Genomic DNA, 14,649 nt, shown 5'->3' with positions numbered 1-14,649 from the left:
GAAAGAAAAATCAAAATTATCCTGATAATTTTGAAATGACCGCATTGCAAAGACGAGTGCAAACGTGATTACATAAACCGCATTGCAAACGTGAGTCGATTTCCACTTATTTGATGTAACATCGCCGTTTCAGTAACTAGTGTTTGGAAAGCTACTCATATTGTTTATTAGTTAGAAACAGAAATATGAAATAATGCTGTAATTAACTGAGATTTAAATAATAATACTGTGAGAAATGAAAAAGTTATGTATTGCGCGTTGCCTACGCAGCTCCTTCAAAACAAATTTCAAGATGCAGTACAGAATGTTGATAAAGAGTGGTGGATCTCCTCAAAGGAATACCTTTTCCAGAAATGGTTCAAGAATTATTTCATTTGAGAGCTGATCAATTAAAAATCAGTCTTATAGGAAATCATGTGAATAATGTTACTGAACTTGAAAATTTATTATCTAAACTGTTCCAGTACCCATCTCTTCCTTGGTCTTCCCACATCTTTTTTCCCGTAGGTTTTTGATATTGATCTTCTAGAGGAATTCTTCTCAGGTAGCATTTATTCAAATTGTGAAACTAGTTTATTCTATTTTTAATTATTTTTCATGTTAAGTGTAACAGAACTCTTCGTATTTCATCATTTCAGATTCTATCCGTTCTGGGGCGAACATACTTATTCCTCAGACACCACATCTCTGCAGCATAAATTTTGCTATCTGATTTCTGAAAGTAAGTGATCCGATAGCTTGTAATAACTCTAAACGTGAATGGATTCCCAAGCTTTCACTTCATACTAAAACTGGAGAATCTACAATGAACAGAAGAAAGTGGACATAGCACTGGATTAGTGTTGCGAATAACTTCTGTACGATATGATCTGTATTCTGCCATGAATACAACCCTCCATTCAACTTTACGGTGCACCTGAACTTAAGCAGCCTGTGCTCAGCAGCTTATTCGTGTGGCAGCTCATTAATATAATGTGCTATCCATGGTCCATGACGAGGAGACCGTTATCTAGATTCTACCACATTTCAACCTGATAACAACATGTGTAGCTTTGCACTCAAGCACTTCATCAAGCAAGCGAGAACCCATCCATCGTGATTCAAGCTGAAAAATTGTTGACTGTAACTTCCCATCAATGCATGACATGATATTATTCTCATGGAAGTCTCATGAAGGACATTCATTCCCGGTTAGTTGGGGCAACTCATTTCCTACCTGAACTGTTTCGAAAAAAACTGATAAGAATACGAGTACATGTACATGAAAGATGGTTCATGAAAAAGTTGCCATCATGATGATTCTCACTGGGCAAAAAATATTTAGTAGCACAAATTTATCCAGAAATCTAATTCATAGTCGGAGGATATTGGATGAAATCTTTAAATCTTCCAGTAATGACTACAAATAGTAGTGTGATCTTCACAGTATATTATTTGCATTACCGTTCATTCTGATAAGTATATTGTTGTATTGTTGACTAGATGAAGTAGAACAGAACTATTCAAAAATAAAGTTACTACTTCAGTGGAATAAGCTCGATTCTTCCTAGATGAAGATGGGAAATGACGACAGAGAAATTCTATTGGATTATTTCAAATAGGATACAAAATTCACCAATTTGAAAATAATGATTTCATTGGGGAATTTTATTTTCTACTCATTATGCTTCAATTTTTACTTCCTACAACTTATACTTAAGTTAGAGTGGTAAAAAAGGTCCTGAATTTATTATACTCGTATGTGTCGATCAGTGTATATATTGACAAAGTTGATGTCAATTCCCAACTTAATAATCATGACAATGAATGTTCTTTGATAACATTACGCTTATATTGGGAATAACAAAATATAATAATAACCGGGAAACATATGTGGTGACAATGCACCAAATTTGTACAATGTACAAAATATCAATGACAACAATACATTGTGAATAACAAAATGCCATGATAAACAACATATCCTTTCTCCAAGATAAGGGTTCATTCTCAGTACAGTTCTTTCGTCATTGAAGGGCCAATCCGTTTCTCAAACATTACAATTCACCTACACTCGACTCTGAGAGCGATAAAAGCAGGCTGCAGGAAGGAGTATGTGAAAAACCCAGGGGAAATTAACAGCAGCGAAGCAAGAGTCATGGAACAAAATCGTACGCGAACCGGACAAAATAATAAAATGCTAATACAGAAGTCTAGTGCTACTTTTTGAATGAAATTGAGTGATGGAACATTTTTTTCTGCTATCGTGGTAGAGATTGCAGGAGCTTGTCTTCTTAATTCATCTTTTTCAAGACTCTGCCTTCTAATTTCATTCACGTCGCAGAAACACATTTTTCATGTTTATAAGATAACTTAATAAGACAGCAAATTCATTCCAGGTTTATCAGACCTTTTATGAAACGAGTTTTGAATGCAGAGTGTCTTGAGAGTTGAGTAATAACTCCCACCTTGAATCGCTTTTGTTCACTGACACATAATTTTAAGCCGGTATACTTTTTTTGAGCAATAAAGTAGGGACAATGTATTGAGTTATCTCGAGCAATAATGATGAGAAGCTCTCCAAGTAAGAATAAAATCACTGCTATATAATAGCTGAAGTATAACTATAGTATTAAATGTTATTTTTCAAGAAGATTTTAAATTTTTTTTTAGAATAATGAGAAATAGTGAAATGTTGAGACCGTATGTCAGAAAAATTTCAGGAGTATCTTTTTACTATTTGGCTCGACATGGGGTTTCACAGTTTTCGTGTTTGAGTTGAAGTATGATAATGTGTAATTCATACAAATAAGAATATTTTATCGAAAAATGATGATTTCAGGATGATCAAACTGAAATCAAACTGTTAATAGAATCAAACTAATGAATATTAATAGTATTGGAATCAGTTTCAGTTCAATTATGTCCACGTTGCTAAAACGTAACTCTCCAAGTGTGTATGGGATCATTCTAATTATAATTAATTACTGATTTATAATAATTTATAGATCACTGTAGCTGTACTGATCAGCAGGTTCTGAAGGATTTCATTTTCACTGAAATAATGCCTTCATGAGATTGAACATTTTTCTTGAGTAATAATAATGCCATTAAATTCAAAACTTTAAATGACCACAAATGGGGATATTTGTACGATAACACCAGTTTTCATTCACACTAGATATCCGATAATAAGTTATGTTAGCTCATCAATAAAACTCATAGGAAATTGTGAACCGATAACAGAGATCGTTTGAATATTTGGCAACAATGCGATCCATCTCATCAGTGACCAATAATCAGAACCAATGATAAATCAACTGTTGATTTTGGAAAGGCATCAAAAACAGAAAACAGTGAAGTCAAGTAGTGCGGCGTTCGAATACAATAGCAGAGCGGTGTCTCTTTGTTGGAGCGCTGTATCGAGGTCCCAAGGGCTCCCACTCTAAATGTTGCGATGTCAAAGCATCATCATTCATATTCTGACAGAGCAAGAGCGATGTGCTTTGCAACATATGTACTTGTACTCAATCACCTGCCGCGCGTTCTGCGTTTCCTACTGCTCCTGCTTGTACTCAGTGACTGACTATTTGTCACATGACTGCGATCTGCACCGACAGAGGGGTGGACTAGCAGTTGGCGACTGATGATGATTCGCAGACTCTGGCATAAGGAGTTATGAGATCAGAAATGAAGCAATGCTAGGTTTGTGAGTTTTCATCGAATTAAACTCAACTCGGATTTCTTTCCATCAATCATTTCCCAATGACATAGTTGAAACTTCCGTTACTATACTCCTGAATATCATTTACATTTTCCATATCTTCATCTCGATTAAGCCACTATCGAATAAGCTTATTACTGTCCTAATTTCCAATCCTAATCCTGTTGATTTTTCGAATTACATTGATTTCATAGTTTCCGATCTGTGTTTTATGTGTTTCAGTTGCACACTCATTTTTAAAAGAGACTGAAAATTCATTCTCTTAGTGTGTACCTTGAATGTTGCTATTATAAAAATTGAAGAGGAAAAAATTAAAACGTTGATTATGTACGAAAAATAACATCTGTTAAAAATGACAACATTCACGAACTCTTGTAGCACTGAGTGAAACAATAGAACAGGAAATTCGAGCAGAACCACGTGTAATGCTTCAGAGGAGTATGGACAACTCTAACGTCTCACAACGTCTACAGGAGTGTATGGACAAAAACGGACATTTTTCGTACATAATCAACGTTTTAATTCTTTTCTATTTAATTTTAATAATGGCAACATCCAAGGTACACACTAAGAAAATGAATTTTCAGTCTCTTTTGAAAATGAGTGTGCAACTGTTATTTCAAATCATCAATACCTCTAATACACACTAAATGAATAAATCTTGAGTTTAATTTAAAAATGAGTGTGTAACTGTTTCTTCAAATCATCCATACCTCCCTGCCCAACTCTGTATAAGCTCAAATTTAAAACATGATCACTATATAAAATAATGTCAATATGTAATATCATAATAGAGAGACAAGTAAGTATTGAAGAGACATACGTTATAACTGGAATAATTGTTAATGCTACAAGTTAATGGAATTTCGAGTTTTGAGTTCTCTATGAGATGACTGTGGTGCTGCTGTGCAGAACATCGACCACTTAATAAATGCATGCCCCAGAGCCTTCAATGGAACATTTGAAGATATTTTCAATATGACGGACCACGCTAAGGCGAGGGTAGAAAACCTAGACATTTCTTTGTTATTAGAAACTAAAACAGAAATTTAAATCATGATCGACAAAATATATATGCACCTTCAACTTCAAGCAATAAATATATAAAGATATAAAGATAATATATAAAGATATATATATATATATATATATCTAAGATGACTTGCTGCAAGAAAGGCGCAAATGCCAAACACAAGAATCTCCCGCAGTTGCTCAGCCTTAGGGCACAGAACTTTGGAAACTCTGCAGACGTTAACCACATGGGATTTGTTCATCATATTTTACCAGCGTTGCTGAGTTAAAGTGAGAGTGTTGTTTGTTTTTCAACAATGCAACTACACAGTTGCAGCTACACAATTCAGTGACAACACCAGTCACAGTGGACTGCAGTTAAGTGAACTTTAGTAAATAAAATGATTTTACAGTCAAACAGCAAACGAATACAGTCAAAGTATCACTTTAGAACGATCATACCGACATGTAATCGTAGATTAGCGGTCTCATCTCTCAATAAAGGCATATATTCCTATTAAAGAAGCACATCTATAGGAGTAATAATATAAAACAAATATATAGGAGTAAAAATACAACACTTATAAATGATAATATCCCATTCTTCAAAAAAGCAAGCTAATGAAGTCAACTGACATCAGTAAAATAAACTACAATAGACTGCAGTCAACTGACAACTACAGAACAATAATCTACAATGGTCAGCAGTGAAATATTCTCATTCACCTACAATCTACTTCAAAACACCACATTGAACGGCCAAATTGCACTATAATTATTATTTTCGGATATTGATCTCATTGAACTGACCTGATGTAAGGTGTGCACCTGTTCGGCAAACGAGCACGTGTCTCCGAAATCGGAGGAGTCGATCCGCGATGTCTCGGACGACGGCCAGGGCAGCTGATGGCTGCCGTAGAGGCTGCTCGAGCAGGTAGAAGATGGACCTCCCGGGCCCGAGAACGCGCCCCCCGTCAACTCGGCACAACTCTGGTGGAGCGCGTCTGACGCACAGCGCAACGGATCAGCGCGCCAGTGGTTCGCTCGTCGGGGGCTGCTTTCCATCACTGTACAGAAAATCAACGAACATATAATATCACATTTTAGTATTATTTTTGTGTGTCATATTCTATTCCGATTCAAATATTTGTATTGATTTTTGGAAGCGTTGTGAAATCTTATAATAAGTATGAATCAATTCATAATAGTCATTCATATTATATTTATATCAACAATTCATGTTACTTCTTTGGAGAATTTTGAAAATGAAATTCAATACTACATCAATTAAAATATAAGCCATTGAGTTGACAATTAGGACATAGGAAGATTGAAGATGGATGATGAAGGAAGAGAGAAGATGGCAATAATGTTGACCCGATATCGGCTGCAATTTACCAGCAGAATTAGAAATACACCATAATACATCGTCTATTAATCGGGAGGAAGGCGGAGAATGTGTCCAATAGCTTCTACATTTTATGCTCGTTACTCAGTTCGCCATTGTTAAATACTATCATGGCACAGCTTCCTCATATCATGAATATTTTTAGGTTCTTGGACATTTCATGTGAACTCGTATGAAGACTTGATTCACTCCATGTGAAAAACCTGACTATATCGTGGTATCAAAAAAAAAAAAAAAAAAATGCTATAGAAATTAAAAAAAAAATGTTGAGTTTCCAGGCAACGTAGATTGAATTTTGTGAAGGTCGAATGAGAAAATTTGTTTTCTGTTCCGTGTAGCATTATGTTTTCGTTATACAGTAGAGAGTATCTGAGAGCCCTCCATTTTCATTTAATAAATATTTTGAGCGCCTGATATTCCATAACTAATTAATATTCAACATAAGATATTGGTAACCAGTTTTGTATTAGCTTGAATGCAACTTGCCTCAATTTCAATTCTGTTGATGAGAGGAGAAAATAATTTATATAAGTGTTTTTCACTCTAGTATTGTCATCATCTTCTAGAATCACTAGATGATAAAAAATGCATGATGTCCTCATTCATTACGTTTAAGAAGAGAATTAAAGGAAAGAAGAGTAGTTGTACTCATCTTCAGAAACACATAAGTATTCAAGAGCTATCCGAATACAAATTACTCTAATGCACTTGAATACTAGACGTATACTCTGTGTCTGGTCCCAGAAACATTGTCAAGCATGGGAGGATAGCTGGCGGTCATGGTAAGGCGGAAGAGCGGCTATATCAGCTCCAGGGGGTGAATAATGTAAGCTGCAACTCTGTAGCTATACCGTACATACTCGGCAAGAGTACATAGAGTTGGTGAAGTACGAAGTGGTAAGACTTGCGATGGGAGACCGCATTGCACATTACGAGGTACCCTTCCCCCCTAAGACCACCCCCCCACCGAAAGGGTGCAGGTTGCAAGCATTGCAGTCGCATTGCATCATCTCCGCAGAGAACTTATAAAAAAGCGATCCCCTCTGTGGCCAGTGCTTCACTGCAAACTGTCATCATTAGTTGAATGAGAAGCATTGATGCTGTTTACGGGCGATGCTGTCAGTTTATAGCTGATGTGATCACGGACCACAATCATCGACTTTACAGAGAGTTTGTCGGTTGAAGCGGAAGCTTCCAATGCACATCCAGTACACAGTGTACTGTATATTCCATTCAGGAGCATTCGTCACACAGCTACTATTGGTGCTTGTTAATTGACCATCCTACAATTCCAAAAAATCTTAATGTGATGGAGTACATAGGAAATGCAGCACAAAATAAGCTATCAGTAAGAGTGATAGTGATCAATTCGATAATTTGATAGGAAATATCTATGATTTTTATCTAATGATTCGAAAATGAGTAGGCCTATAAGGATACAGTAGTTGAAATAAACAACACTACGGTTTTTGCCCGAAATCAGTTTGAATAGAGGCTCAATTTCTGTTATCTAAATTTATTCTCTTTCGCCTTTCCAAATATTTTAAACATTAACAACCTATTAGAACAGTACTTATTATTTGAAAATATATTATGAAAAACATAAATTGAGATTGTTAACCACTTTTATTGTTATATAATACTATATAAACAGAACCAGGTTTCGCCGCTCCACCAGCAACATCTCCCCCAGATTATCATCTCCCAGGAAACAAGGTTCTTCTTGAGGAAGATGTGACTGGTGAAGTCAAGAACCAATTTTTAGATACAGAGTGGCCCAAAAACCTCGTATTTTCGGCTCATTTTCAGTTTTCAGCTATTTACTCCAAATCCAGTAATCGAACAGAAGAATTTGCTTCCACCTTTTTTCTATGTTATGAGATTCTGAATATAATGAAATCATTCGGAATTCTCTATCTTCAATGAGTACTGAGTTATGATTTTAAAAAATGAGTAAAATTTGAAGAAAAAAATCAATTTTGATGAATTTCAGTTTTTGATCAACAATATCTTCTGATTGTTACCGTTTAGATGTATAATTCAATATCCCCATAAGCGTATTTTAGTGTTCTACAATCTGAGACCAGGTAGAGCGCTTTATCTCATATAGGTTTCCAGCTACACCTGACAACAATGCTCCTTGTATTTTGAAAAATACCTTATATATTACAAGAATATATATATATATATATATATATATATATATATATATAATATATATATATATATATATATATGTATATATATCAACTTCAACCATCGTCACCAACTACATTGTCCTCACATTAATATTTCGCACGATGATATAAGATGATTATAAGTTCATGAGATTATGTTCTATGAGAATAACCACCCGTTAGATGCTTTGCATGGATCTCAGAAGGTACTTGGTATCTTTTGTGATCTGTCGGAGGCCTTTGACTGTGGACCATGATCTTCTCTATCCAAGATTTGGCACTATGGTGAAACATGGCATACCTCAGGGCTCCATTCTTGGACCACTGCTTTATATGATTTATGTTATTTATGTAAGAACTTTAAAGAACATAAAGAAACTGAGTAGAGCTACATTTGCTATCGGTATGATTTCCTGGGTGGATGACACCAGGACAGCTTTAATTGCTTACCATTCCTCTTTTGTATCCCGTCTCCGTTTTGGTATCATTTTTTGGGGCAAGACAACGGAGTTTTAGGCAGTTTTTAGATCTCAAAAGAAAGCTTAGAGAAGAGTTTTTTGTCTTTCTAATAGATGTCCCTGTGAACCCCTATTTAAGAAACATAACCTTCTTACTGCACCGGCTATTCATATATTAGAACTGGCTCTTTTAGTTTTCAGGAATAGAAATCTTTTTGATCAGGGATGTATATAGTACAGTACACGTTTTAGAGGCCTTATCTATCCAAATCATAGACTCACATTACTTGAGAAAGGCCCATATTACATGGGAATGAAAATTGTCAATGCTTTGCCACATAAAATTCAAGACAGTGCTACCCATGATCGTTTCAAAGAAATCCTTAAATATAGTCTATATAAAATTTGCCCATAGTCTATAGTTATAGTCTATATAAAAGAATATTTGCCCACATAAAATTGAAGAATTTTGGCCGTTTGCCAAACTGTCTTGGTCTGAGGTCTGGTCTGGAGGTGTGTAGGGGGCTTCAACCCATCCATAAAGTTGATTGGTTTACTGTTAATTACACAGTAATTAATGTAATTATTACACTTCTAATATTCTTATATAAAAAAACAATGAGTCATCTTCACATGAAAAGTTGAAGAGATACCACCGTTAATACAAATGTTAATAAATAACAAATTCAATGAGCTTAATAGAAAGCAAGTTTTAATTCCATTTAAGTCAGAGCTTGATTGTTTCCTGGTATGGCATCAAAACAGATTGTGTAGTATTTTGAGGTTTTGTTAGTAAACCAAGGTACTGATTTTAAGATAAGTGGAAGGCACGTTTTCATCAAAACATAAACTAGGTTTGAACCAGTTTGAGCGACAGTTGATTCTAAACCAGCAAAAAATCGTATCACAAAATCAATTCAAAATCATTTGTCTAGATTCAACTGGCTCTCAAACCTCTATTATTACTTTGCTTCAAATCCTAATAACAATTTATTTTAGATATATTATTATAATTAACGAATCAAAAATATTATCCTTGTATGTAATATATTTTAAATACATTTTAAAGTAGAAGGAAAAAACCTAATTTTGTTTATGGTGAAATCAGGTTTCTAAACATTTCAAAAATTTTCGGAGGGATCCCCCGGACTACCTTTTCCCACACCTCAGATCCCTTCAGACAATTATTGCGCTTATCCAACGATTTTGATTTTCCACGCCTGTGATAATGTATGCTATTTTTTCAAAACAAACAATTCAATTATTATACTTATACGATTTTAAATTATAGTATATTATCAGATAATTAGAACTGCAATATTGTTGATTTTGTTGGTAAGTGATCTTCAATGGGTGTTCTCTTACTATAGGTTAACTTTCCAACAAGTAGCGGGGAAAGATATTGTACATGAAACGATATCAATTGGAGTATGACGGTGTAGTAAACAGGTAAAGAGACGAAATAAATTTTTATTTACTGTATAAGTTATTCAAAATCAGAATTGCGTCACAAACGTTTGCCCGTTGATGCCCGGTGACGAGATTAGTTGGAGCTTCATCCAGCGTCAGTTGATATTATAGTCAGTTGATTACGGAAGCTTATTGAAAAAGCTTATTAGGCACCAAAACACGCCAGATTAGAATTTGTAATAAGCGCGTTTGCTATTGTCAAAAGTATGGGCTTTAAAATGTCCGTTATTTTCATTATACGGTAAATCCAGTAATTAGTTATTGGTTAGCGAGGGCTTGTAGACCGTAAAAATCAACCCTGTTTTAGAGGCCTTGTGGCCGGGCATGTGTCAATGGAAAGCTGTAAATTTCACTTTTCCGAAAGGATGATAAACAACGCTAATCTCTTTGTATTGTAGGCCTGTACGTATACGCAGCCTAATTAGATTATTGATGTATGCGGTGCATGGGCATTGTGCGATCATGCAGGATGCAAGGCTCAATACATCTTGCATCTGCATTACACTCCGACCACTCTTCAGCCGAATACGCCATGCTTCCAATAATGTCAAGTTTGCGAATTAGTTCTGTCCGGCTGATAATCTGTAAAGAGAGAGTAATCGATAGACCTGAATTGGCAGGCAATATCGGCTCTCAGCTGGTAATGGAAGTGAAGTGAACTGACGATAATCCTACAACCTCACATTGTCATCAATCAATGTTGTTTGAGTTGTAATAAGTGATCATCATGATCATATCAGTTTCGATGTATATGAATTTCACAACACAGAAAAAATCTTATAAAAAATAGTGTTCATCTTCTCATAAATGAATGAGATATACTTACGTCTTATGAATTGATTATTGTTTACTCTCCAACTCAGTTTTTTTATATTCTTACCAGAAGTAAAGAAGAATTTCAACTTTACTACACCTTCTCCAAGTTCACTTAAGAGAGTATCAATCAAATTTGAGAAGTTATCAATAAAATTGCACTGAAAACAGTAATTTGTAATTGAGAAAAAATAAGATGTAGATGAGAACAGTCAATTTTTATTTGAGAAGTAATGAAATGTAACTGAGAATAGTCACTTGTAATTGAGAAACATTAGAATGTGAATCAGAATTTATCAATTTAAAATGAGAGAATACTGTATTCCACTTGACTAAGGTCATGTTTCCTACCTTATGATCGATCAGCCACTTTTTAATTGGAAAGTGATCCTATAATATATATATCATTTTGTATTTCAAATCGTGAATAAGAGCAGCTAGTTTTTCAATTTGATGGCTTAATTAATAATAAAAACTGATATATTCTCAATTACAATTCTGATAATTTGAAATTGAAATAATACTTTTTCAAATACAATTCGAAAAGGTATAGAGAAACTACCAACTATTATTAATAAATATAGGTTAACGGACTTTCCAAAACTGATAACAACAGCATCAACTCATCCACACTCAAATAGCAAAAGAAGATTTATTATTTTCACAATGACAAGCATCCTGATAATGCATGAATTTTCCTTGTCAATGAAATTAAAGTGTGAGTAATGTATAGATTTCTTTGTCTGCTTTTATTTTTTCATGACATTTGATTCAAAATTGTTTGTTACAAGAATACTGCTATGTATATAACAACAAAATAGTTACAACACGATAATTATAACAGATATAGCAACTGGTAATGCTTACATTAGCTTCAAATAGATTACATCATCCTACATAAACTCACATTCGGTAACATTAGCTTATTTGGAGTTTAATTACATTAGATCTTTAATATAGAAATATCGAAATTTAAGGTTTTTTTGTTGAGAGTGATGTTCACATGAGCTCGTGCATTGGGTGTATTAGGCTCGTGCGTGGACAATATTGGAAGGATGGTGGTGAGAGATGGATGAGTCTACAGCTGCAGGTGGTTTCCGAAAGAGAGTAGCAGGTTATCTGAGCAACAACAAGTATCCAGAGGTTACAAACTCATATAAGAAGTGAGCTAATGATGATGTGTCTATGTGGGTGTTAACTCTCACCTGACACATTCCTGGCGACAGACCGCTTACGGGAGACGGGCTTGCCCTGTGAGGCGAGGTGAAGGGCCTGCGCGATGTCCTCTCCCTGGTCGGTCATCAGGACGTGCAGCCCTTCTCCCTTGCCGCACTGTGAACCGCCCTCGAAGCAGAACTTCCCCTCCACTACGCCGAATTTCCTACAAAACATGCAAAATTGGACTAAATAAATCTTGAATAACCATCCTAATCTATCATATTATCATTACTCTGTAATACCTGATGACTTATCTGAATATTTACAACAAGGAATAGCTAGGAGTAGTTTAACGTTATTGTATAGAAATCATTCTCACGAGTCCGGCACCGCCTGGTTGTCATTCGTGTATAGAAGTGTTCAGCGAGAAATCGATGCAATGGTCATCGATTTACCTTCCATTTAACCTTTTATCTGTTTTGTCATAATTTTAAAATGTATTTGATATCATTTTATTTGAATCAATTATACTATTGATTTGTACCTTCACCTTCAGCTTTGATCAGATTGAATTGGTTCAATAATACAATTAATAAACTTATGATTCAGTTCATTTCTATGAGGGAAATATCATGGGAAAAATATTGAAAAGCTCATTTATACCATGGATACATCAGAGTGCGATAAGACTTTGGAACACAGGAAAGTAAGTTTATTTCCCTGTGTTTGGGAAAATACCAGACATGATCTTGATTTCTTTCCTAACAATTCGGAAGGAAAAAGACATCAGTTGGAAACAAAGTTTCTCGATTACGGTATATTTGGTATGCGGAGGAGTTAGTAAAGTGTTTCCCCCTTAAACTCGTTTCCGATCATGCAATGCATTTGAAAATAGGAGGGATGAGAATTTGTATTACGTTCAATGGTATCGATGTTACAACCTTTTTTCAATTCGCCAAGGTATAATAAATATTCAAATTGAAAATAGCTGTTTCAACAACAACTATGTTTTGCATCATCGATCAATGACTGTGTTTTTTCGCAAACTACATCATGTTGGGAATCAAGAACGGGTGTAAAGTTGTGAAAATAATGATATTTTCATTATTATAAAGGCCTGTTATACGTAATTTATTTAGATTTCCATGTTGCTATGACTTTTTTAGTATTCTCTATGATACTGCCTATCTACAATGTATTATCAGTCCCCATCGTTTACACTAACTTTCGAGTGAAAGAGAGTGTATTATGATGATGAGATTGATGATTTAAAAAATAATCTGTTGCAAAGGAATCTGTTATCAAACATGAAAGGCATACTTCCAAAGAGAGAAAGTATTGGGAGGCACTAAATCTAGTTTATGAATGCCAGGACAGTATCACATTCGCATTAAATTAGTCAAATGATCCATTCTTGATTTATTAAACAATCAATTATTGTCTATTGAATCATATGCTGTTCAATAGATTATGAAATACACTCTGGACAGACATTATTATATTATTAAACATTATATTATTACACTATATCACATTGACACCGTCCTAGTCTTGGGTGCGTGTACTATACTGTCAGCTGTTTTGGTTTGATAAGAGTTGTCATGAAACAGGCCACTGATGGAAAAACCGGATGGCCAAGATCCTTGTGGAAGAAGTAAGAAACGCACAAACTTATGAATATTTTTTGGCTAGGCACCTGAGATGATTGATCTCCCAGAAGCCATGCAGACGAGGAGGCACTCCCGAAGTAAGGCAGAAGCGGTGTTCCCTGATATGCAAATGAGCCGGTCCCGGACTGATCTTCGATCGCGCCGGCGCTGCTGCCACTTGAACTAGAATCTGCTGATCTGCAACAAATGATTATACATTGAATTCAATTACTCTAATTGAAGTCTCTAAAATTCTGGAACCTGTAGCTAATTCAACCATCTCTAATTTTGCATATGATAAGTAATTAAATGCAAGAAGAATAATTATGCCATTGTCTATTTCCCTTAAGGCTGTGCTAAAGGCTAACAACAATTTTCTACTGTTGATATTTTTCAAAGTTTTTCTATTTGTATATTATCAAGCTATCAAAATGAAAATGTTTTCTGATTTTTTCTCTGATCTTACTACGTATCTGATCTACTACTCTGATCTTATTACTTTTTGAGATAGGAGCGCCGAATGTTAAAATTTTTGGGACATATTATCTCAAGTTCGGTGAGACATAAATCCATGGAATTTGGAGGATAAACTCTTCATGGTATTGTTGATTAATAGAACGAAAATTTTCCAAAAATATATATTTTGAGAAAATGATTCAATTCACTAAAAATGGCAAAAAATAACTTTTAGTTGACTTATTTTTAGTAAATTGAATAACTTTATCAAAAATTGGTATGTTCAAGAATTCTTTGTTTCATTTAATCAATAATACAATGAAGAAAAATATCATCTTCAAAATTC

General features: G+C 34.7%; 1 protein-coding gene across 1 annotated transcript in view; it reads right to left on the bottom strand.

Annotated features, from left to right (window-relative positions):
- The window catches only part of LOC111049973, a 385,365-nt gene that overhangs the window by 20,766 nt on the left and 349,950 nt on the right, over window positions 1-14,649 (bottom strand). The window contains exons 5-7 of the mRNA XM_039428861.1: window positions 13,895-14,045; window positions 12,246-12,421; window positions 5,525-5,781 (exon numbers count right to left, since the gene is read on the bottom strand). Coding sequence (XP_039284795.1) covers window positions 5,525-5,781; window positions 12,246-12,421; window positions 13,895-14,045 — 584 coding nt within the window. The remainder of the gene's footprint in view (window positions 1-5,524; window positions 5,782-12,245; window positions 12,422-13,894; window positions 14,046-14,649) is intronic.

The sequence above is a fragment of the Nilaparvata lugens genome, chromosome 1, assembly GCF_014356525.2.
Source record: "Nilaparvata lugens isolate BPH chromosome 1, ASM1435652v1, whole genome shotgun sequence".
NCBI classification, from domain to species: domain Eukaryota; kingdom Metazoa; phylum Arthropoda; class Insecta; order Hemiptera; family Delphacidae; genus Nilaparvata; species Nilaparvata lugens.
This window is presented reverse-complemented; position numbering and strand designations above follow the sequence as displayed.